The sequence below is a fragment of the Urocampus carinirostris genome, chromosome 3 (genome assembly GCF_059441175.1).
Source record: "Urocampus carinirostris isolate Australia breed hairy pipefish chromosome 3, RoL_Ucar_1.0, whole genome shotgun sequence".
Lineage (NCBI taxonomy): Eukaryota > Metazoa > Chordata > Actinopteri > Syngnathiformes > Syngnathidae > Urocampus > Urocampus carinirostris.
The window spans coordinates 54,809,852-54,836,703 of record NC_142351.1 but is presented as its reverse complement, the minus strand read 5'-3'; the positions used below and the strand labels follow the sequence as shown (position 1 = coordinate 54,836,703).

At 39.7% G+C, this 26,852-nt stretch overlaps 1 protein-coding gene and 1 pseudogene across 3 annotated transcripts in view; both read left to right on the top strand.

Annotated features, from left to right (window-relative positions):
* LOC148370163 (receptor tyrosine-protein kinase erbB-4-like) overlaps positions 1-26,852 on the top strand; it is a 377,191-nt gene that overhangs the window by 186,914 nt on the left and 163,425 nt on the right. For all 3 annotated transcript variants that reach the window (XM_088332560.1, XM_088332561.1, XM_088332559.1), the window contains exon 3: positions 26,044-26,230. In XM_088332560.1, the coding sequence (XP_088188686.1) occupies positions 26,044-26,230 (187 nt within the window). The remainder of the gene's footprint in view (positions 1-26,043; positions 26,231-26,852) is intronic.
* LOC148370165 (U2 spliceosomal RNA) lies at positions 16,165-16,339 on the top strand (annotated as a pseudogene).

Here is a 26,852-nt window from a genome sequence, read left to right as displayed (position 1 = left end):
GCCGAGCACACGTCAGTTGTGCTTGAGACGTCAAGGGGTGAACATGGATCCCCGTCACCGTAGTGACCTCGTCTTAATCCATTTTTATTTCTTGACATTTCTTTTCATTTCATAACAAGATAATAAAATCAAAATGAAAAACTATTACAATAATAACATATTGGCTTATTCGGTGCCATAGCTTGAAATCTTGATCTTCACGGGACTGTGTCTTGAGCGGTTATGATTTCTACAGCCCGGCTCGGCAGCTTTTATACCCGTGGTCCACACGCGGAAAGGACGTGGAACTGACGCGATGAGGAAGCGGAACAGCCGCCGGCGTCTGTTTCGCGGGCATACCACGGATGAACAGCGGGTTGGCCAATTTTGCGCATTTTCCACCACTGGCAACAGCGTCTGCTTCACGGGCAGAAATTTCTGGCCGTGATTCAGCCGCGATACAGACGCAAACGGCTGTGTGACCGGGCCCTTAGAGAGACCTGTTTCCATCCTACCACTAGTGGTGACCAGGGTGGGGATAATATTTCATAATTTCAGTGATGCTGCTACAATATCTCAAGCCAGCAATGTCTTCTTGACTGGGCAGAGAACAGCTGATAATATTTTGGGCTTTGTTAGTTACTCTCTGTAAATGTTTCTGTCTGCTGCCGTGTTCCCAGCATACCACAGAGTGATGCCGTATGCCAGAATGTTTTCCACTGTGTCTTAATAGAAGGACACCAGCAACTTATGTTCCAGGTTTTTCCTCATGAGGACCCCAAGAAGGTGGTCACATTAGTTTGTATGGCAAGTTTCTAGACCAGTATCATGCCACTATATCAACTTCTATAGACAACAATGAGATGAGTTGTTAGGGTTAGGTGTGGGGGGTTGGGGGGCAGGCCTGGAGTTACCGGAATGCCATTTCTTCCATGGACAAAAGCAGCAGCGTGCCAAAATACAATCTTGCAATTGTGTGTTCTCAGATATGTGTGTTCGTCGGTAGTTTTGTATGTAACGCAGATGAGTTGATGGAGCGTACGAGAGCGTTAAACTGGACAAGCGATGACAGCGTGATAGATGGTATGTCTGGACAAATTCACCGGGTTCAAAGCGGATCTTTGACTTTAGCATCGTCCCCATCCACACATTCATTTTACTTCCCCGTCAGCTTGTGTGAAGACGCATAAATCTCTTGGCCCGTGTGGCGCGGTGAAGCTTCACTCTATGTGCACAATTTTAAGACACTGAACGATACGCAGCTTGTAGCATGTGATTGTCTGCACAACGTTTGTAGATGAGCTAAAAAAAAAAAAAAAAGAAAAACGTAAACCTTGCTCAAGTGTTTGCATTGAAATACACTGATGAAAAATAAAACTTCCCCAAAGGAGGGGTCTCAGACTTGCGACCAGAGGGCCAATTGCATCCTTGAAATTATAGTTTTAGGCTCCCCAGACTTAATACAAAGGTTTTAAGAGACAGAGAGGATTATTTAACAAAAAAATTACAACCCCCCAAAAAAAAAAAAAAAAATTAAAGGAGAAATATGCAATAACACAAACTCAAAATGTATAGATATATGTATTTATTTTACCTATCATAGGGCTCATCCCCAAAAACCTAATTATTTGTTCCCTCTTTTTACTTGTTCATTACTTTCATCTTTTCTTGTTTTGTTTTTCTGTGATTTTATATTTAATCTTCTTCATTCACTCCATCTTTTTTCAGTTTTTACATTTGCCTTTTTTGTTTATGATTCTATTTTTTCTCATTTTGTTTTTTTTTTCATTTTTTACTTGAAAGACAATTGATCTTTCCTTTTTTTCTTGCTACTTTTCCCTTTCCCCCTTCATCTTCAGTTGTTCCTCTTTGGTTTTCTATATTTTCCCATGTATTTCCCCCCTTTTATTTTTCTTTACGTTTTTACTTTTTTGTCATTTTTCCTTTTCTTTCTTTCCCCAGGAAAAGGTTGGGCAAATAATATGAAAAGAAAATGTAGCTGTTCCGTCACTTTAAGTCTGTGTATTGTATTTTTACTCACGCTTTGTAACTCTCGTTTTAGGGTTGACTACACTACACAACAGTTTTTACCAACAGCAAAAGTGTATCTCTCTAAAGTGATTTTGCTAACCAATAACAAAACAGTGTCTTTTATGCCGACGACCAATAGCAGACAGACATCTGAAAGACATAACTCCTTATACACATAAACAAAGTTTGCGTGGCTAATATACAACCACAACTAAACCTGCAAAGACAATCTACCACATCTGGATAGAAAACAGGTAACCATCTCCAGTCAAAACCGATCACTCGTCAATCCCAGGACTGACTCAATCCTTAATTTATTATTTACAATAGAATGAATAATGTGTTGGTCATAAAGTATGCGGCCAACAAACAACATGTTCAATTTACAGTTTTGATTAGCTGATATTGAACATTCATCTTAATTTAGACCTCGTTATAAGTCCTTGGACTAGGACCATGTTTGCTAATATTTGACTGAACTTGTCTTAGAAAATGGTGCCGCTCAAAAGGTGGACTTGTCCTTCTCAATGTTAGCAAAGAATGTTGCAAAAGACCAATGTATTACGTTTGCAGGGGAGGACTCAGTGTTCAAAACACACTTCCATTAGACCCTCAAGCACGAAGAACAAAGGTTGCAACCATAGCTGGAACCCAACAAGTGACTGGCTTTATTATAGCTCTGTTTGGCAGGAAAATTAGCACCTCTTAGTCTTGCTACTTTTACATATTTCTGTTGTTTTTTTTAACTGTTGGGCTTTTAAACCAATATGAGGATTCCAATCAATGTAGTCCATCAAGTAGTCCTATTCCAGCTTTCTCCGAGCAGTGGTCAGGGGATACCCTGAACTGGTTCCCAGTCAGTCACAGGGCACACAGAGACAGACAAGCATTTATAGGCTTGGGACAAGTGTTGTTAGTAATACGTGGGAGGAATCCCACACAGGCAGGAATAGAACATGCAAACTCTGCACAGAAGGCTGGAAGTTGGATTTGAACCTATGACCTTAGAACTGTGCCACTGACGCGTTAACCACTCAACCACTGTGCAAGGTGACTTATATGATATGTCTTTTACTTGGAGAATACGATCAGGAAGTGAAAATATTTGGCCTTTGCATCCCCATCTAAAAATTCAATAAATCAATACATACATACTTTAATCTAAATTACCTACTGCTGAAATGTGTAGTGCTTCATGTGTCAACCCTCCAGTTAATTACATGTAATCTAAAAAAAAGTGAAGAGTTGATTACCTTTTTTATATTTACTTTGATTTTAAAAATAAAAAAGTGCTTTACACAACTACTAATACTGGCTCTCATGTGGGGGCACCATTCCCCGTGGTGTGCCTTGGGCAAGTACAGCCTGGCGGCACCCATCCCTTTCCAGGCTAACATATGTTTCCACCCATGCTACAGTGAACAGAGAGTAAGACAAATAAAATACATGTTTAACCGATTGGCAGAAAAAAAAAATATTTTAAAGATATGTTTTCTCATTTTTAAATAATTGATTCTGTTTAAATAAAACAAAAAAGATTATCCTCAAACTTAGAACATTTATTTCATCAAACATTGTCATATTTATTTTGTAAGATTATTTGACAAGAAATCTATGCCAAAACCCCAAAGTTTGCAGGAGTTTTATTATTTTTCTCAGTTTAAATTAAAATCAAATATTATTTTTTTTGTATTTAAAAAATTGTGGCGTAGGTGTGTCCTGTTTATGCCAAACTCAACTTGAGTTTATAGGTCTATGGCAAAAGTCATGACTTTTCATAAAAATATTTTTAAATGTGAAAATTTAAAATGTATTCAGATGGCCACAAATGGTCCCCACAATGCAGGGAAAATAAATAAATCGAATAGCATTGGCAGCAATGTTTTTATTGTTTTATGATATTGTATTTTGCCTCTTCAATAAATTCATGAAAAATACCTTAAATGAATCAAAATTATGTTTTTTTTAACAAATGGTAGATCATTTGGAGAAAATGTATTTCAAGGAATAGATACAAGAAAAACAATCACCCCGCCCCCCCAAAAAACAGCTTTGATATAAAAAAAAACTAGAACACATGTAATATAAATAGTAAAAAGAAAGAAGCAAAATGTCTGCTTATTATGTTGTGGGTAGGTGGACCCAAGTGATGGCCGGTGAGTACAATGGCAATAGTTTATTGCTAAGCAAAGACAGTTAACAAAAAGCGCTCTGCACATGGGGTGAACGATGAGAGACATACAGTAGTCTGGAACAACTTGGCTGGCAATGTACGGAAAGTCCAAAGTTAATCAATGACACGTATCAAGGGGTTGAGATATATACACAGTCAGGAACATCGAAATGGGAAACAACGATAAGAAAATGTCTGCTGTTGGCACAGTCCTTAAATACCCCTCTCTGATTAGAGTCATGTGCGTGTATGATAACCAGGTTTGAGGTCCTTAAATCCGTTTGACTGTTTGCGTCTTCTGGAAGGCAAGGGCGTCCTGGATTATAATCCTGCCACTGGAATAAGAATGTTTTTGCATTGCAGGTCATAGGATGACAATTAATAAGTAAAAAGCTCAGAATGAGTGTGCCTGGTGTTGGAAAAAAAGGAGTTGCAAAAATAAGCGATTTTTTTTTTTTACAAATAGTCACCTATTCATGCGTGTTCCCTTTCCCCATTGAGTCACTCGTCCGCACACAACAGTTTTGCTGTGGGCACAGTTCTTTAATCCTGGTCCTGATGATAGTCAGGTGACGATGAACAGGTCCTCCGATCAGTCCGCCTGATAGCAGCCTCTGGAGGACGGTAAGATGCTGTATCCTAATACTACCACTGGGGTAAGAACAATTTTTGCAGTGCATGGCATTGTTATGAAAATGAATTAACAAACAAAAAGCCCAGAATGATGGTTTACGGTGGAAATAAGGAGTTGAAAAACTAACGGCAATGTTTGCAAGCAGTCGCCTCATGCGTGTTCCCACATTCCGTTGAGTCATCCGTCTGCTCACTATCCCGTCGGCTTCTCTGTCGGAATAATGAAAGCAGACACGGCGGGTCTCAAAGGTGGAATGAACATCTCGCAGCTTGCGTGCCACGCAGGGGGCAAAGCGATTTCCATTAAATTAAAAGGTACGACCGTGAAAGCGCCACGGTCCAACCCTGGCAAGTCATCAAGATGATCCCGAGATGCGTCTTCGGCTTATCGAATTGTAAAATATTGTCCGTGACACCTCATAACAGGGGCCCTAATTAATGCACTAAATCAATTTGGTGCAGAGCAGAGTAGCCTGCTGGGACGGCGAATGATGGCGGCAGATGTGCGCCCCCGAGAGGGATGTTTAAAGTTCCTGTCCTGTTTAAAGCAAACACTCGCTGATCGGAGTTGGGACGACGCGAATAACCGCCGCAGACATCTTTTATGTTTTTTTTTTTTTTAGTTATTGTTTTTTTTTCCTCTTCAAAATACGAAGTAGATGTTTCCCATAATAGTGTTGAATACATATTTTTAATATATTTTTATTATGGACAATCAAGACAGTTCTGTTAATTCAATTCATGAAGAAATAAATCCATATTTCTAGGTTGCCGGTTTTGCCTTTCGCCGATTCTCTTTAGAATGCAACCTCTGCCAAAAAGGACCGATTCCTGTACTTAAAATGAACGACATTTTCTGCCAATGAGCAATAATGTGTTTTTTTGTGTTTCGGTTCTGATTCAAAACATCTTGGAGATGAAACATTTTCATTTCAGAATCTAGAAATCTATGAAGACATACGTTTGCACAAGATATTTCAATTGTCCTCTTAATGAGCTCCACGTCAACCGATGAACTCAATTACTTTAAACAGTTGCCAACTTTTCCTCGCACTGCATTGCTCAACAATCATCCGGCCGTGCTTACAAATGAAGTTCTCTTTCTTTTTACGGAGAAACAAGTATTCAATCTCTGATTCCATTGCTCAATTGGAACACTGGCATAGCAAAACGCTTCTGCAACCTACACACTCACAGGGACACGTACCTCATGTCCGGACAAATCGGGACATCCATCAGTGCTCAGGATTTGATTCAGGGGTAATGAAGCAGCTCAGTGGCACAACGTGCTGTGTGTCTCAACTGGATGCGACCAAAACGGCCACACAACCAATCCGACACAGTTTTAATTGACATCACAGCCGCTCGCTCGGCTAGCCCAAATGCATTCGCAGTTCTCAAAGTCCCCGGCGGTGCAGTTTGAGACAAAACACAAACACACTCGTTCGCTTTCCTGGACCGGCGCTCTGAGAATATTGTCGGGTCACATTTCTGGGGTTCTTCTCGCCCTATGAATTCTTTATTTGCGGCCCTTCCTCAACCGACATTGTCACGTTTTTGTCTTTATTTGCCTGGAGAATTGCTACTAGCTCCACCTCATGAGTTATGCATGTCCACAGTTTGAGGGGGCGGGGAGTGTGATGATCTCAAACTCTATTTTGCTGAACTGGAAGACTTGTTTTTTTTTCCCATCTCTAAATGCGTCCTGACAACCAAGTTGCCTCGCAGAAGCACTTACAAAACAATCTTTTGGGTGATGGTCAGCCCGTCCGAAAGGATAAATGTCAGGGCCGGGAGCGAAAAATTCAACGGCTCTTCGAGGTTGGGAACGCAAAACATCAGCGAGGCGGCGATCTGAAGTCAGTGGATCATGATGTGATAAAATGAGTTTGGGACTGAAGCTGACGCCGAACTTCCTTTTTCTAAACAAAATTTTAACTTGTCAAAAAGAAAATCTTACCCCGTTGGCGGAATGTTTTTCTTATATTAAGTCTAATGTATAATTTAACATGTGATGTGTAACTTTTCTTCTTTTTAGATATTTTTTCTTATTTTCCTTAATAAATAAGAACATGAGCTAAATGATTTAACCTGGAATATTGCTGTCACTGTCTTGTACTACGGACAGACTGAATAGATCTTTTCTTCCTCATGCCATGAGGCTCTTTAACTCCACCCGGCAGAGTAAAGGCCCACATTAAACCACACCACCTACATTGGATATTACCGAATCTTACTGCAATATGTATTCTGTGTAGCACTATTTAGTTACTCTATATAACACGCTACAGTGGGCATTTGCACGTCACACTGGGTATTTGTATATTGTATTCTGCTGGAAATGTGAATTTCCCTTCGGGGATGAATAAAGTATCTATCTATCTATCTATCTATCTATCTATCTATCTATCTATCTATCTATCTATCTATCTATCTATCTATCTATCTATCTATCTATCTATCTATCTATCTATCTATCTATCTATCTATCTATCTATCTATTGTTTTGATTAATGACTTTCTTACAGCTGCACGGCAGCACAGTGGTTAGCGTGTCAGCGGCACAGTTCTGAGGTCATAAGATTGAACCTTTCTGTGTGAATTTTGCATGTCCTCCCCGTCCTTGCGTGGGTTTCCTCCAGGCACTCCAGTTTCCACCCACATTCCAAAAACATGCATAGATAGATAGATAGATAGATACTTTATTCATCCCCTAAGGGAAATTCACATTTCCAGCAGCATCCCTGAGCTGAGAACAATACAATAATAAAGCCAAAAGAATACAATATACAAATATCCAGTGTGACGTGCAAATGCCCACTTTAGCATGTTATATAGAGTAACTAAATAGTGCTACACAGAACACATAATGCAGTAAGATTCGGTAATATCCAATGTAGGTGGTGTGGTTTAATGTGGGCCTTTACTCTGCCGGGTGGAGTTAAAGAGCCTCATGGCATGAGGAAGAAAAGATCTCTTCAGTCTGTCCGTAGTACAAGACAGTGACAGCAGTCTGTCACTGAAACTGCTCTTCTGTCCGGAGATAATGCTGTGAAGCGGATGCGATGGATTGTCCATGATTGACCTCAGCTTTTTCAGTGCCTGTCTCTCAGCTACTGTTGTTAGGCTGTCCAGCTCTTTGCCCACAACAGAGCTCGCTTTCCTAGCCAGTTTATTGAGACGAGAGGCATCCTTCTTCTTGACGCTGCCTCCCCAACACGCTGCCGCAAAGAAGAGGGCGCTTGCCACTACTGTCTCATAGAATATTTTCAGGAGCTTTTTGCAGATGTTGAAGGAGGCCAGCCTTCTGAGGAAGTAAATTCGGCTTTGCCCTTTCCTACATAGAGCTTCTGTGTTGGCAGTCCAGTCCAGTTTGTTGTCCAGCTGCACACCCAGGTATTTGTAGGTCTGGACAAATTCTACACATTCTCCCTTGATGGTTACTGGAACCGGGTGAGTTCTGGTTCTCCTGAAGTCCACCACCATCTCTCTGGTCTTGGTGGTGTTTAGGTGCAGGTGGTTTGCGTCGCTCCATCGGACAAAGTCCTGAATCAATTTCCTGTACTCCTCCTCCTGCCCGTTTCTGATACATCCCACGATCGCAGTGTCATCGGCAAACTTTTGCACATGGCAGGACTCAGAGTTGTACTTAAAGTCCGATGTATATAGAATGAATAGGAACGGAGAGAGAACGGTCCCCTGCGGAGATCCTGTGCTGCTAACCACGGTGTCCGATGTACAGCCCCCCTGTTTCACATACTGCGGTCTGCCTGTCAGGTAGTCAGTAATCCATTCTACAAGGTGTGAGCTAACTCCCATCTCTGTCAATTTCCTACTCAGTAGCAGAGGCTGTATGGTATTGAAGGCACTAGAGAAGTCCAAAAATGTAATCCTCACAGCCCCCTTCGCCCTATCCAGGTGAGAGAGGGATCGGTGTAACATGTATAATATAGCATCCTCCACTCCTACCTTCTCCTGGTAAGCAAATTGCAGTGGGTCGATGGCGTGACGGACCTGTAGCCTCAGGTGGTGCAGCAGCAGCCGCTCCATGGTCTTCATCACATGTGATGTCAGGGCGACTGGCCTGAAGTCGTTGAGTTCCTCTGGTCTTGATTTCTTTGGGACTGGGATGATGCAGGATGTTTTCCACAGCTGAGGGACCCTCCCCTGTTCAAGGCTCAGGTTGAAGATGCGCTGTAGAGGGTCTCCCAGCTCAGACGCACAGGCTTTCAGCAGTCGGGGGGATATTCCATCCGGACCAGCTGCCTTGCTGGTTCGTAGCCTTCTCAGCTCCCCACACACCTGGGCTGAAGTTATTTTTAGTGGGGGGATGTCTTCCATGCTAGTGTCCAGAGGGGGAGGGGGAAGGACAGCTGCACAACTCAGGGGTGAGGTGCATGTCAGGTTAATTGGCCGGTCCAAATTCTCCCTAAGTTTGAATGACAAAGTGACTTGTCTGTCCCTGTGTGTCCTGGACTGTTGAAAGTTTAATATTTTTTTCATTAAGTATGTGTTAACAATGCCCAACTAGTTTCAAAGTGCCCTTATTTATGCCTATCTGCTTTTATCTTAATTTTAGCAAAGCTTTTTCGGGACTCCCAAAGCAATAAGAAACACGAAATGGGGGGTGGCGGGGTTAGTGATGGAGAGTGATTTAATGCTTGTGCCTTGTTTTTTGTTAGTGTAGCCTGAAAATGGTAAAATCGCCTGTTTCAAATACAGTCCAAGCGTCAACCAAAACCCCGAAAAGATGGGAAAAAAGTTCATTAGTACTTGAGGAATGAGCTGACTGAGGCTGTGATCATGACTTTAAGCCAGGAGATGGTGACAGACAGTAGCATTTTTTTAAGTTGCGTAGACCACCTTTTAGCCCTGATAGACAACTTTGACATTTCTCTTAAGGTTTTAATAGATATTTATTTTTTGATTTGATTAATCCATCCATTATTATGTCAATCAATCAATAAATAACTTGAATTAAAAACTTTTCATCCCTTTAACTGGCAACCAGTTCCGGGTGTCCTCTGCCCACTGCCCGAAGATTGCTGGGATGGGCTCCAGCACCCCCGCGACCCTACTGAGGAAAAGCGGTGCAGATAATGGATGGATGGATTGACTTTATTTAGATGTTTTCATTGTGTCTGATGAACAAGAAAAATCTGGACAGCTTAACTAAACCATAGAAACTTTTTTTTTTTTTTTAATTTTTAGAAAATAGGTATACACTCAATTACAACGTTAAAGTTGAGCTGTGCCCAATTCAATGTTTTTGAAAAATGTGCACAAAAAGAACATCGGATCCGATAATATACCATTTTGAATGGAACTCTTCATGTTTTAAGATGTTGTATCTTGTGTTTCTATTAAAATGTGCAAATTTACACTAAAAATGAGCAAAATTGTTCATCACCTGGAGGATTGCTTTCAATATTAAATTTTATTTTTATTTGTATTTTTTTTTTAATATGTTGTTTGAAAAAGTTTTTTTTTCCCTCTTTAATAATATTCAGTTCCCTGGATAAGATAATGTGCCTCATTTTTGGGAGGTATGTTATATTCTATTATCATTTTTTTTATTTTTATGAATAACAAAATCACACCACAAGTACCTAATTACAATCTTTAAACTGGAGGGGGCTAATTTCATTTTCTTAAAAAAATTGAAAAAAACATGTCGGATGAGGTCGGATAATATATATTTTTTTGACATTGTTTTTGTAGTGAAATCGGAGCATTTATACCTTAATATGGCAATGATTATGATAATTAGCTAATATATAGTTTTGTGGGCAGCACGGCAGCGCATTGGTTAGCGCGTATGCGGCACAGTTCTGTGGTCATGAGATTGAACCTTCCTGTGTGAAGTTTACATGGTGTCCCCGTGTTTGCGTGGTTTTCCTCCGGGATCTCCGGTTTCTTCCCACATTCCAAAAACATTCATGTAAGGTTAATTGGCCGGTCCAAATGGTCCCTAGGTGTGAATAAGCGAGCGAGTAAGTTGTCTGTCTGTGTGCCCTGCGACTGGCCGGCAACCAGTACTCGGTGTCCCCTGGCCACTGCCCGAAGATAGCGAGGATGGGCTCCAGCACCCCCACAACCCGACTGGGGATAAGCAGTGCAGATGATAGATGGATATAGTTTTGCCTATTTTAGGTGTTTTAGGAAGAAGATTTGCTTTGTGATGTGCACACGCCGCAATTACAACATCCTTTGATCTGAAATCTACGGATTTCCGTTCACTTCAAAATGTTCATAATAAAGATAATTTCAAATTTGACTTTCATTAGCATGCATAAAAAGCATACCTAAACACGATAAAATGGAAACATTTGTGATTTCCACGAAAACAAATGTTCCGTCATCTTCACATTGAAGACTTCATCGTCTTGGGTTTTTGGTTTTGCTATTTTCCAAAGTCAATGGCACTCTTGAAGGCGAGTATCTTTCTTTTATTTATTTTTTCTCAGATTTCCTCCCAATCTTGAATGTCACGCCCGAGTGCTCTCTGCATACTCGGCAGGCAAATAGCCCCCATGAGGTGAAGAGGTACATGCGGCTCTTACGCAGCCCATTGAGGCGAATTGGTAAACAGGTCCCCGCCCGCCCATTGACTTTGCCGTTGCACCGAGGATTCCGATTGCGCCCGAACCCCTCAAACTGTGGAGAGTCTCGGCTGACACGCGCCACTACGTTCTCCTTGACTCAGTGGCAGCGTGGGCTATATGTATGGAAATGAGTGGTAATCACCATAATATGTGTCCCATCTTCTTGTGTTGGAACCGCGTTATTACATTTCCTCAAGCTGGCTGCCTTTTTTGACCTTTATCCATCAAGTTTGGCTCTATTCTGCAGGTTTCCCAGGGTTTTTTCTTTTCTCTCTCTTGTCGTGGCGTCCTCAGTGTTTACTTTTCCACTCAAGCAGGAGACGAAAGCAGGTGTTCAATTAATTACGCTTAAAATGGCGCCTGCGTGTGGCAAATTTACCGTCCTAGTTTAGCCTGATCATAAACCTGCCTAATATCCGTGACTTTGTCAAAACGTCTTCAACACCGCTGTCTCATTTTCAATTACAAATAAGACTGTGAGGTCTTTTTTGTTATCGTGGCTACATCATGCAAACCAAGAAGCTCATTATTTTCCTCCTATGGCTCAAGTAAAATGAGGCAGAAGGACAAAACAAATCAGGATTATATACAGGACGTTCTTAAAGTATAAGGCTCATGTGAACCCCCTCATATCTCATTAAGTTGTTCAGTGTGTTATAATATAAATAAATATGTTTTTATTATTTATTATTATTATTTTTTTGCAGCACGGCAGAGCAGTGGTTAGTGCATGTGCATCTCAGTTCTGAGGTCATGGGATCAAACCCTCCTGTGTGGAGTTTGTATGTTCTCCCCGTGCTTGCGTGGGTTTCTTCCGGGCATTCCAAAATCATGCATATATATATATATATATATATATATATATATATATATATATATATATATATATATATATATATATATATATATATATATATATATATATATATATATATATATATATATATATATATATGTATATATATATATATATATATATATTTTATTTTTTTTTAAGCTATCATTAAGGGTTTGGCAGAGTTCAACAGTCACTATAAAGTCTTATTTCAGTATGAAAAGTCAACATTAGTGGCTTTGGTAACATATTTGTCCACACATTGCAAAGTCCACACTTCCCAGTTTCCATTCCTGTATCCAGTGAATGAGAGTGTGTAAGTGGTCAATAGGGCAAGTAGCCGCAGTGAAGCAGTATGGTGAGGAAAGCAAAGTAGCAATCGTCCTGGCTTCTGCATTTTGCTATCGCGCCACCCCGAGGGGATCCATGACACATAGACATAAATACTTACAGTTAACGCTTTCAAGTATTTTGCTTTTGTTTGATATATATATATTTTTTATAAAATGATAATGATGTCTCTTTGTCATCGTCAGGACAAAAAGGAATGACGCTCTCTGCACCAAAATGTTATCACATCATTGGAACCATCAAGTTCTTGCAAAATTCATGCATAGGTTCAGTGTTCACAAAGTCGCGTTGTGTTTTTGGAAAGCAATGTTTAGGTATGGGAAGTAACACAATTCTTTTATAGTTGTAAATTCAGCTTGGATTCAATTAAATACAGTAGGGGGAATATTTCCATGACGAGAAATTCAGCTGTACTGTGTTTGTGATGACCCCACCGTAACTGCATCCAGTCGTATTTTGTATCTAACTATACTACACACGCCCAACCTTTTTTCTCTATTGCTGGCAAATAGAGGGTTGTATTTTTTTTTATTGTAAGTGATGTAGGAGAGTTCAGCAGTTCGAGTATTTTAATACCTAATTTGAAATTAATGAGTAGGGCAACACACATGTAAGAATGGCAGTGGAGTTAGAAAATGTATTATTGACATGTTACAGTACTCGTTACAGAGAAAAGTAATTGCGTTCCAAGAATGTGTTCCTTTGTTAGACATTAGTCCTAACACTTCATATTGCTGTAGTGTGTAGTGCAACCATAAAACTTGTGCTACAAAGCACAAGGAGGAACACAAACAATGTTCACTAGGTTGTTGTCAATAGCAATAAAGACACTTCTAATTCGAAGCTACATAAACTCAAAAAGACCAGACTGCACCATTTTGTTCTTATTTTTTCGCTCAACCTTTCACAAGATTTGGGGTTTTGGGTTTTCCCTTAGCATTAAGATGGCGGGCAATCAACTAGACTCCCTATAAGTGAGGGCCATGTTATGCTAAATAAAAAGACATTTTGCGAACAACCAGTATTTAAAAGACATGCATAATGCATGATAGTTCATGCATTTTTGTTTATTATTCAAAGCAATAGTATTTTTCCTTGGACAGTGGTATCAAATTCACAGGCCAGGGGCCATTTGCGGACCCCTGAATAATAGATTGTTGCCCCTGCCTCAATATAAAAGTTCAATGTAAGTGCAGCCCATTTTAATTTTTGATTCATTTATTTCTGATTGGTTGATTTATTTCATTTTCTGGAATAGAAACTGAGTTTTGATTGTTAAACACGTAGAATGCAAACTGTAAATAAAAAGGGCTTTCCTGTGCAAGATGATATACAATAATAGAAAATGATAGATTAGTTTTCTAATGTTGTTTTTGTATCATCTTTAAATCTTACTTTGTGTAGACAATTCCAAATATACTAACGGTGGATTATTTTTTATCAGAGCTTTTTTCTGTAGAAAAAGCTATTTTGCCTACCAATACCCAAGCCCTACAGGCTGGGAGTAATTTGAGTCTGAGACCACTGCTTTAGGAGGCACAAAATAATCCTCAATGTCCATTTAAAACTTTCTCGCAGGTAAGTCAGAACTGATTCTCGCAAATGCGCCAGTCAATAAAGTATAACCGTTTTTGAGTTTAGTTTTGCGAAATCCCTCAGATTTTTTTTTCTTTCGAAATCCTGAATGCTTCCCTGAGGCAGTTCCTTAAAAGAAGAAAATTCCCTGGCGTGGTGCCTCCACGCTGCCTGCTTTTATTTGATTTACTTGCATACATTTCTGCTCATTTATCACAAGTGTTTCTGAATCCTCGCGAGGAGAACTTGTTTAAGAGGCAACCCGCTCCTTCTGTTGAACACTGTGATTTCATTTCCCCTGTTAAAGATAACTCGAGGAGATAACAGAAATATGTATGAAATACGTGAGTCATATACAATAATTCATATATATATACATATATATATATATATATATATATATATATATATATATATATATATATATATATATATATATATATATATATATATATATACATGTATGTATGTATGTATGTATGTATGTATAAAAATATACATTCTATACATTTTACATTTTTGCGGTTTCAAACATGTTAATTTATTTTCCTTTTTTTGGTCCAATACGGCTCTTGACATGAAGATGCGGGGAAATATCAAGAGTGAAGCACAATACTCATATGGTGTGGTACTATTTTATTTTTTTAAACACTGCATTTACTGTTATTATAATTTTAACCCCAAAATAACGCATTACTCATTTTGATTTTTTTTGCTCCCCTCATAGTTGCTTATGTCACATCTTTATGGATCATGTAAATATTTAAAATCGTGACTAAAATAGGGTTAGAAAGTAATTACAAAAATAGTATTTATTGATGCCCATAAAGTAAAAGCGAAGGGTTGAAAACAATGTGAGCCACCAGTGCTGTTGACATATGTGGATGTAGCAGCAACCAACCCGCGTAGTCCGTGAACAAAACGTTTCTATGAATCAGCTCTTTGAACTGAGCAAATGGACTACATGGTTTCCTCTGAGACACATTTTCGGGGGGGCATTTTGTATTGTTGACTTTACATTTGTTGAACATAAAGAGGTTATAATTGCTTTTTTTAGATTCATAAATATTTTCATTATATTTCCTTTTTTCCAGTGTTGATGTGTTTATACAAAAATGTTTATTGTTTCTTTTATTTAATCTCTATTTTTTCTTTGGTTGTTGTATTTTCCTTGTTTTCTATAATTTTTTTACAATTTAAGTTTTTAAACTCATTTCATATTGTTTACTGCTGACTGTTTTTATACTTTTTACTGTATATCTGTGGCACTTCGAGTGTAGGATGAATATGTTGCTGGTGAGGTGCAATAAATATTATAAGGTTCAATAACTAAATAACGTTTGTGTTATCATCAACTGACTCAAACACCGACTTTCAAAAATAGTTAATTTTCCTGTTAACTCGTTACTTTTACTAGAGAGTAACTAAGCCAAGAACTCACTTACTTTTTGGAAGAAGTAATGAGTAACTAAAACGAATTACTTTGTTTCAGTAACGTGCAGAACTGTTTATTTCATATTTATTACTTATTTAAATGACTTCAGACACTCTGGTTGCTCAGCACCCCCAAAGATCGAAAACTAAATTCGCCCCTGCTTTCACGAATGTCTTTGGTTTGGCTTGTTATAAATACTGTCCAACCAGCTGGTTGACCTACTACAGAGGAGTTGACTGGAAAAAAATGAGTTTCTAGAACAGAACGATGGAAACAAACCTTGCATTGCATCATGGGTAGATTTCTTGCTGCAAAGTCTGCTCACGAATGCAGTATTTTGAAACGTTGACGTTTGAAAACTTGTGAGTGTTTTGTGCTACAGCTCCAATGCTGAGAGCCATTTTAGAGTCAGGTACACTTCTCATCAACTCTAACCTTGTTTACTACATCTACTATATCTATAAAATCGAATTGTAAGGCTTGAGACAGAATTTCAATGTAGAGATCTGCTTCCATTTTTTTAATAAGGCTGATTACACTCTTAGGGATCGTTTCTACAGTTTTTGACTCGTATCGGCATGTAACTGTCAGGTCATGTCAGATATTGCCCCAAATATGTATCTGTTTTGATTTTTGCAATCCAAAGATGGAATAAGAGCTTGCTCTGTCCACTCCACGCATCGGCCCGGTATCGCAGTACCTCCGGGAACGGTGCTTTCGCAATGATCGCAGCAAGGCTTTAGGGCTAGGACCTCAGCTTGGCCTTTTGGCTGAGAGTAAGAGTCCCGGCTCCTAGGCTTTGAGGCGTATTGTGAACTGACCGATAACGGATAATGGATAATGAAAAATGAATAAAGAAATTAAAACAATAACCCTTAAAAAATCCCCCCCCACACACACACTTTTTAATGCAGCCTGGGAGGAAATTGTGCCCTTCGCACATTCTGTTGATTACAGCGGTGACTGTTGATCTAGGATAGAGGGGCCAGGGGGATAAACTTTTTGAGTTGCAGACGACATTGCGTTCTAAAATTTGGCACGAGGGCCAGACCAGGAGCAAAAAAGGGTACGTTTTTGTATGTTCTTACATAAGCCGACTCAAGTTTACTCTTATCAATGCATTTTTTTCAAAATGGGCATTTTTTATTTTCCTTTTTATCCATTTTGGATATTCCAACCATGCAAAAATGAATGCAAGGTACACTGGGAACAAAGTGGAACCAAATGAGGTGTTTTTACAATAACCATTCCATATACACTCCTGTTGAATAGTTCAAGGTCACCCAAACAATTTTGTGTTTTCCATGAAGAAGTCAAAATGTATTTATCAAATGAGTTGTTCCTATGTCTGTGTTCTTTTGCCAGTATGAATCTCTTCCTCTTGTTGAACAGTCTCAGATATGGCTTTTCCTTTGTTGCTCTGATTTTACGTCCAGCATATCGAAGTTGCCTCTTGACGCTGGTGTCTTGCAGGTACCCATTGGAATATTAGCTTTTAAACCCGCCAAAAAAGCTAGTTGAGGACATGCAAGGTGTCTATTTTCAAACTTAAGACTGCAATGTAATTGCTTAGTTGAGCCTCCCTCTTGTTTTTCTACTCTGAAGTCTGTTTGTGCTGTTCTCTGAAGGGAGTAGTCCACACTGTTGTAGGGAATCTTTTGTTGTTTGGATTTTTTTTTTCAGGGAGTAGCCTGCATTTCTTAGAACAATAACACATTGTCGATTTCCACACCTAAGCTCTCCTTTTTTGGCCATTCTGAAAGTTTGACGAAACCCAGAAATGTGATGCTCCACATACTTGACTAGCTCAAAAAAGGTCAAGTCAAGTCTCAAGTCATGTTTATTTGTATAGCCCTTAATCACAAGGAAACTTACAGGGCTGCACAGACCACAGATTAGTGCAAAATACAGATTATTATTATTACACCGTCCCCTGATCTAAAACCTACATGGGTGCATTGAAAAAAAGTTTCTCTAACCAGTTATAAGGTTTTCACCCGTGCAAACACAAACAGGTCTCTAACATAATTAGAAAACAAAATGAATTATTGGAACACTGAAATACTGGTTTCTGAAAATGGGCCTCTATTCACGTATGTAGATAATGCAAAAACAGTCAATTACAAGAGTCATTTACCACGTTACCAATGTCAGAAGTGTATTTTTTTTTAGTTTAACATTATTTTTATTCAAAACAAATTAAAAATTAGGATAAAACTAAACTTTTAAACAGTATTATATTGATTCAATTTTCAATTAGCGGGCTGGATTGCCAAACCGTGCTGTGGTCTGCCCCCCCGATCTAGAAATTGATATATACATATATATATATATATATATATATATATATATATATATATATATATATATATATATATATATATATATATATATATATATATATATATATATACATAATCGCAAAAGGGCTTAATTAATGCAAAAGGTATGAAAAGGCAGAATAATCATTTGATTGGATGTAATTTAAAGCTATCATTTTTCTCTCCCCCATGTTCTTCTTTAAAGATGTTTATGTTGTTGCACAGTTGGAGCAACATCGGATAAAGCAGCCGGGTCGGGGGCAACGAATCCTCACTGTGCATGCGGGCTTACCGCCGAGTTAATGATTGCTGGGTGAGATCGGCAAAGTCCCCAAGCCCCCCAAGCAACAAACACGAGGGCCACAGTGGGGATTAAATAATGGCAGGGAATGACTTTCAACCAGGGGGCAGGAAGGAAAATCTCTTGGTTTTATATTTTATGATTTTTTTTTCTTGAATTCATACATTGAGTAACAAAAAAAATGGTTAGCTAGCAAAAATATTTTGGGTTTTTCTTTTGTAGAACAGAGGTTTAAAAATGGTTTTAGCTCGGAGGCTACTTGGTAGAAAAAAAGCATTCTCACAGGGGCCGGGCAAGTAAATGATGGGCATAAAGACCCCCAGCCTTGATCTGCATTTTATATGGCGCTTTTCAAGTCAATGACTTCCCAAAGCGCTTTACAATGTGCTCCACATTTCCCAATAGCGGCCTTGCAGCCATGTAAGGCGCTAACCTGCTTATTGGGGGTATTAGGGGTTCAGTGTCTTACCCAAGGACACTTCGACATGTAACACGGACGAGTCGGGATTCGAACTGGGATCCCTTGATCCCAAGACGAGCGCTCTACCTCCTGAGCTACTGCCGCCCCATAGCTGGAGGGCTAGGGGTCCATAGCTGGAGGGCTGGGGGTCTTTTTGGAGGCTCACAACTTAATTGTGATCTAGGGACGTAGGATTTGATTACAAAAGGATTTTTTTTTTTTTTTTTTTTTTTTGTATATGGAAAGCCCCAATGTCTACTATTTGACTACTAGATGACACTGTGTACGAGCGAGGACTTGTAATTCACGACACAGCATGGCGGTAGGATGACGGACAAACATGGCGCTGACTTAAAGGGGATCCTATGGTGTAAAGGAAATGTAGACTTTTCGACATATTATTTTTTTGGGAAAAAAAACATCGGTACGGCCTGCAACTGGCTAGAGACCAGTTCAGGGTGTCCCCTGCCCACTGCCCGATGATGCCTGGGATAGGCTCCAGCACCCCTGTGATCCTACTGAGGATAGGTGGTGCAGATAATGGATAGATGGAACATCGGCACGGTATTTTATGATATGCCATGTATTCTTGCCTAATATTCAAATCCATGTTTACTTTTCCTTTTTTTTGTTTTACAGTAAAAAAGTTGTTGTACCACTAGAAAGCAATAAATATTACACACTGTCCCTTTAACTAAATACTCCTCTCTTTTAGATTTTATTTGTAAACTCGAAAAGTGAAACAACAATTGAATTAATTTCCACTCATTTATATGACTTAAGGAAACTCATGCAGACTGGAAAGTGACAACAATATCATAAAATAATACTCTAAAATAATTTCAGCCTTTTATTTTCTTGTTATGGCAGCACTGCGGCGCAGTGGTTAAGCACGTGTGCAGCACAGTTCTAAGGTCTTGGGAACCTCCTGTGTGGGTTCAAATCCAGCTACCGGACTTCCTGTGCGGAGTTTGTATGTTCTCCCCGTGCTTGCGTGGGTTTCCTCCGGGCACTCCTCCCACATTCCAAAGACATGCATTTCAGGTGGATTGGCCGGTCCAAATTGTCCCTAGATGTGAATGAGCGAGCGAGTTGTCTGTCCCTGTGTGCCCTGCGATTGGCTGGCAACCAGTTCAGGGTGTCCCCTGCCCACTGCCCGATGATTACTGGGATGGGCTCCAGCACCCCGGCGACCCCACTGAGGATAAGCGGTGCAGCTAATGAGATGAGATGAGATTTTCTTGTTATAAAAATGTTTTCCTAAATATAGGAACTGTGCTGTTGAATTCCATATCTACAGGGTTTGGACTGGTGCTTAAAATCATTGAAAATATTTGATTTTGAGCATTCTTTTTTCACTGATTGAAAAGTCCCTGAATCTTTGGATGAAGTGCATGTAAATGTTCAAAATGGTTGATGCTGTCAATTCTCTCTGATAGCATTGCTTTAAAAAAAAAAACATGCTCGCCTTGACTCTCCATACTTTGCGTTCTCCCCTGTGCTTTTTAGCACTTGGTTTTCTGTTGCACTATACAGTACAGTGGTCAAATAGTCCACACTGTCCCTTTAATCAGGTAGTTCTCACAATAATCTTTAATGAATATGCTCATCAAAGTAGTCCCTGAAATGGACACTACTCAAGTCAAGTCAAGTCATTTTTATTTGTATAGCCCTTAATCACAATTAGTCTCTAAGGGCTTCACAAGTTATTACATATAAGAAGATTAGGTTACTCGTATGCTATAGAGTAGAAGTGAGTTTTAAGCCTAGATTTAAACATTTCCACCGAGGTTGCAGATCGGATATCAGGGGGAAGAGCATTCCACAACACCGGTGCCCGATGGAGAACGCTCTCGAACCAGCGGAACACTTCTTGGCTCTTGGGATCACCAGGAGACCGGCGCTCTCGGAACGAAGGCTTCGGGCCGGGACATAAGGGCAGATCAGATCTGAAAGATACGAGGGGGAAAGTCCATGTATGATTTTGTATAGTAGTAGGAGAACCTTAAAATCGCATCTTAGGCTAACAGGGAGCCAATGCAGGTTAGCCAAAATTGGGGTGATGTGATCATACTTTTTTGTCCTTGTTAAAAGCCTCGCTGCAGCATTTTGTACCAGCTGAAGACTCTTGAGTCTGGTCATCGGAAGACCGGAAAGTAGTGCATTACAGTAGTCGAGACGGGAGGTAACAAACGCATGAATTATGATTTCCGCATCCGACTGAGAAAGTATAGGACGAATTTTAGCAATGTTACGGAGATGGAAGAAAGCGGTTCTAGTAATTTTCTTCACATGTGTTTGAAAGGACAGATCAGGGTCGAAAATGACACCTAAATTTTTAAGTGAGTCACTCTGTGTGATGTGGCAATTGTCCAAGTTCACTGCGGTTTTAGAGAATAAGTCACAGGACTTAGAAGGACCAATTACTAACATTTCAGTCTTTTCAGGGTTAAGACGCAGGAAATTGAGTGACATCCACTCTTTTATCTCAGTGAGGCAGGCCTCCAAAGTTCCACAGTTTAGTGTGGTAGATTCCTCCATCGGGAGATAGAGTTGAGTGTCATCTGCGTAACAATGGAAACTGATGTTATACTTGCGAATAATATCACCTAGTGGAAGCATATAAATGCTGAAGAGAAGGGGGCCAAGCACTGAACCCTGCGGAACACCACAAGTTACACTAAATGGCTCAGATGTCAATTCGCCATATTTAACGCAGTGTGTCCTATCTGAGAGGTAAGATCTGAACCATAATAGGACGTTTCCTGAGAGACCAATCCATTTTTCCAACCGTTCTAGCAAGATAATATGGTCCACTGTGTCAAATGCAGCACTAATGTCCAGCAGCAGCAAAAGTGATGATGCGCCCGAGTCCATTGCCCGTAGGAGATCATTGGTTACCTTTATCAGAGCTGTCTCAGTAGAGTGGTTAGCCCTGAATCCTGATTGCATCGATTCAAAGAGATTGTTATCGGACATGAAATCATTCAGCTGCTGTGCCACTACTTTTTCAAGTATTTTAGAAAGAAACGGTAGGTTTGACACAGGTCTATAATTACATAAGTTTTCTGGATCTAGGTTGGGTCGTTTCAGTGTGGGTTTAATGACAGCGGACTTAAAAGCAGCTGGAACTACACCAGAGGCGAGTGATATGTTTAAAATATTTAGAACTGAAGGTGCAAGAACGCCAAAGAGACCTTTAATAAGTGAACCTGGAAGTGGGTCGAACTGGCAAGTCGTCGGTTTGGCAGTATTCACCATCTGTTTAAGATTTTCGAGTGACAGTTCACTAAAATGGGACCAAGTCCCTGGACAGCCACCATGTCGTGCATCTAGGGATTTGAGTGCTTTATTATGTGTTGAATTAATATTGTCTTTAGCAATTTCTTCCTGTATGCTCTGGATCTTCTTAGTAAAGAAGACCATTATGTCGTGAGCAGAATGGGTGGAGCTATCTGGGATAGTCTGTTGCCTTGTAAGTGATGCTACAGTGTCAAAAAGGGCCTTGGGATTGTTCTTTTGTGACGCAATCACTTTCGAAAGGTAGGCTGATTTTGCAGAGGCCAGGGCCGCTTTATACTTCAACAAACTATCACACCAGATTTGATGGAAAACTTCAAGCTTGGTAGCGCGCCATTTTCTTTCAGATTTCCTGCATTCTCGTTTAAGGGATCTAGTTTCATCATTAAACCAAGGTGTGCGTCTTTTAGGTCGTAATTTATGCCGGATGGGCGCAACTAAATCCAGGGCATTGGCCAGGGTAGCGTTAAATTCATTTAGGAGTGGTTCGATGGAGCCTATGTATGAAGGAAAGGACGCAACTGCTCCTGGAAGAATATCGGAGAGCTCAGAAACTGTGCCTGTGCTTATATTGCGTCCGGTGAATCCTTCTGTTTTTTTGGTACTACATTTAGCTAGCACCTCAAATGTAACTAAATAATGATCCGAGATAACTGTAGTACACGATAGCACCGCCATGTTTGAGGTTGAAACTCCTCGAGTCAGAACCAAGTCGAGCGTGTTTCCATCTTTATGGGTTGGCAAATCAACCAGTTGATTAAAACCAAAAGCATCAATTATAGACTGAAACGCAACAGTGAGTGAACTGAGTGGAGAGTTCATATGAATGTTAAAGTCCCCCATAATAATAATTTTGTCTGCGTAGGTTACTAGTTCAGACAGAAGTTCGGCGAATTCGTCTAAGAAAGTTGTGTATGGTCCTGGTGCGCGATAGATAGTTATTACGTCAATTGACAATAGGGGGGACCGCATCACAAGAGCCTCAAACGTTTTGTAATTATTAGAGGTACGTGGATTAAATTTAAGCGATTTTTCAGAGATTAGCGCGACACCGCCACCCTTTTTCAACGTGCGTGCTATATGGCTGCTCTCGTAATCTGGGGGAGAAGCATAATTTAGAGCTAAATACTCATCCGGGCGTAACCACGTTTCACAGAGACCAATACAGTTAAGTTTATAATCACGAATAATATTATCTACGAGTAAAGCTTTAGGAGCGAGCGATCTAACATTCAAAAGACCAAATTTTAGCTTTGAATCATTTGACTTAGCTGTAGCCTTTGTAGAGATCGTCACGAGATGCCGGTTGTGTGCGTTGGGCTTCGGTTGTCGGTTTACTCGTAGAATCGACGAAGAAATGATGGTTGGATTAGACAGATCTTCATGTCGTTGCTCCATCAACTTCACACGCTTCCCTGCACGACATCATCGCTTCTGTTTTCTATCTTTTCGCCGTCTTCGTCTCCGATTTTTCTTCTTTTTCTTCGGTGGAGCGGGAAAGCAGGGCGAACCCGAGTCCCTTTGGAGCTCATTTGGGATGTCGTGGGTGGTATAAAAAGTGCCCGAAAAGTCGAAATTTAGACACCCACCTAGTCGGATGAGCTCCTCCCGACTGTAAGTCTTATTGGCCACGCATGTATCCAAAAAGGAAAGCAGGAGGACAGTTGTAAGTAGTAGGATAACCGGGTAACAATCAGCCGCAACGTAAACACGCGCCGCCATGTTGGAAAACCCTACTCTTTTGTTATTTTTTTTTCTGGATGATAATTGCTATGATGGTGATAATGAGCACATTTACTGTGCGTTTAGGGTCCATTGTGTCTGTATAACAATAGTACAGACTGATTGTCAGCTGAAATATGGAAGCTTGTTACTGAGAACCGCTATCATCTTCAAGCTCCTCACACTTTTCAGTTCTTCGTTTTCTAAAAAAATCTCACAAACCTGTCATTACCTGAAAATATGAACCCGGCCCTCTGAAGAGGCCTTCATTGAAATTAGTCAGAAAAAATAGTGCACACTTTGTCACTTTAAAGGAGAATGAATCTCTTATGAATATTTTCGTTTTGTTGGCCAGTCTCAAAGGTAGCTTTTTATTTGCCACTCTTCTTGAAGGCCAACATGACAAGGTCTACTCTTCGCTGTAGATATGTAGCAACCAGGGGAGTCAATAGTAGGTTTTACCCTCGGAAGTCACACAACCGATGTACAGATTTATGGGATTAAACAAAGAGAGGGAGGGTGAGGGCCTCGTTTTCCTTGTTTTGCTTCTTTTTCTTATGTTTTCTTCCCTATTCTTTATTTCCTTAAAAAAATAATTTCTATTTGTCTTCCTTTGTGAAAGGCTGGGTACAAATTGGAAAAAGAGGGTGCTTTCAGTCTCCGTAGTTTGCCGTTTTCCTTGGACTCACTTTTGGTTGCACTACACATTACAGTGAAATCTAGTGGACAAATATAAAATACTGTCCCTCTAAAAAGATTGGAGCGTTTCTATAAGCGCTGTTTTATTTTTGTTTGTTTTTTTAAACCCCGTTAGGCCCAACCTCACTTAGATCCGAGCTTCAGCGCCCCCCAACTCAATTGACTTTGAAACCCCTGTCTTGAATACAGTTCCCCGGGCAATTAGTGGATTTGTCCCATGTGGGACCACCCCAGGAGCCAATCGATTCCAGGGCGTGTACGGGGATGTCACTGTTTTCAAAATTGATACTGCATGTACTTGTTCTATCGCTTGGATGTGCAGTAGGGGCCCCTTCACTTTTCTTTATTTTCTGCATGTGCTTTTTGCTGAAGGGAATAGTACACACCGTTGTAGGAGATCTTTACTTTCTTGGACATTTCTCACTTGGAATAGCCCTCATTTCCTTTAACTAGCATACACTGTCAAGTTCAACACTAAAATTCTCCCTTTCTGGCCATTCTGAAAGCTTTATCACACCCACAAATCTGATACTCCAGATACTTGACTAGCTCGAAGTAAAGTCATTTGTTGAGCTTTTCTAACCAGCTAAACTGTTTTCAGCAGTTCTAACGTTATTGTACCAGGGTTTTTTAATCATCCATTAGCCTTGTAATACAATTAGCTAAAACAGTACTAATAGAACACTGGAGTGCTGGTTTCTGGAAATTGGCCTCTTTACACTTAAGTAGATATTGCAGGTTAAACATGAAGTTGCCACGTTAAAAATGAATGGGGTATTTTTCTGATTAGTCTCATGTTATCTCCATAGATTTTGTTTAAATATTTATTTTAGTGAAATATAAATAAATAATTAGTCGTGCATTAAAATATCCTTTCTATACTGTGTATTCGGGTATCATATTCACCCACCAGAGAGCTAGTTCACCTGATGTGGATAGGTCAACTAAAAAGAAAGCAGTTTTATACAATAGAACAATGGAGACAAACATTGCAATGCATCATGGGTACTTGACTTTGGTCTGCATAGTCTGCTCAAGGTTGCAGTTTTTCTGAGGGCGGTTGGCAGAGGGAAACATGTTGATTGCTACATCCAAACAGGACAAATGTGTTTTAGAATTACATATCTATTGTGGCCATTTATTATTAAACGAAGGTAGCGTTTCCCAGTGGTAAATTATAACAGGAAGATCTTCCTGTAACTGAAAGTGCAGGCTACATATTAGCAAATTATGATTTGACCGATAATGGAGAATGGATAATTGATAACGAATATAGAACAATAACCCTTACAAAATGACACCCCCCCCCCCCCTATATGGGGAGAGATTTCTATACAAATATTTACACACATATTTTTTGTAAGATCTAAAAATCATATGTCTTGCTAAATGGACACGCAAGAGCACATTTGTAAATCCTAGATATATGAGCGGATATGAAAATGCAAACTTGAAACCAGCTTTCTTCTTTGATTAGGACTGGAGACATTGGAATATTAGCTTTTAAACCCGCCAAAAAAGTAGATTTTGGCCATTTAAAGGTGTATGAACCCTGGTGTATCTTGTGTAAGACATCAGTGCTCATGTATTCATCTCCATCGTGTCCTTATTTTTTGTTTGCAGTCCATCAGAGAGGTGACAGGCTACGTTTTGGTGGCTCTGAACCAGTTCGATTACCTTCCCCTGGAGAATCTGCGCATCGTCAGAGGGACCAAACTGTACGAAGGCCGCTATGCGCTTGCCATCTTCCTCAACTACAGGCGAGATGGCTACTATGGATTGAGGCAGTTGGGTCTTCGCAATCTCACCGGTACGAGTATCAGAAATCTTTTAAGGGCGTTAGCGGCAGACCGTGCAGTCTACACATGTGCCTTCACTTGGATCCAAATTAGTGACGTGAACCGGCTTATTGAGTGAATTTTTTTTCTAAATTATTAATTCATTTTCTGCATAATTTTACATTATCATTAGCAATATAACGAAGGGAACACCGCTTTGTTCTTTTTTTCCCTTATTACTTTTTTGCAATATGTATTTTTCTTGTTTTGTTTATTTTTTGGGGGTTTATTTACAATTTTTATTTCAAGTCAAAACTAGTCATATTACATATTACATATTACAATTACATTATATTTTAGGAATATAGCTAGTATTTACTCACCAAAAATATGTTTTATTTGAACACAAAATCCAACTTCCTGTCTTTTCTCAAGGATATGTTGACTACTCTGATTATCAATGTGTTTCAGTTCCATCAAGACGTTATTTTCTATGGCCATCAACGCTAATGCTGAATGTCGAGCTCCTCTTGTTGGTAATTTTGTCATACATTTTTATTTTATTTAGGGCTAAAACGTGACAGAAGCAGTAGGCACAGTGAATATACTGTATTCGCTTGTGCAGGGGTCATTTTGGTGAATTACTGCCTGCTT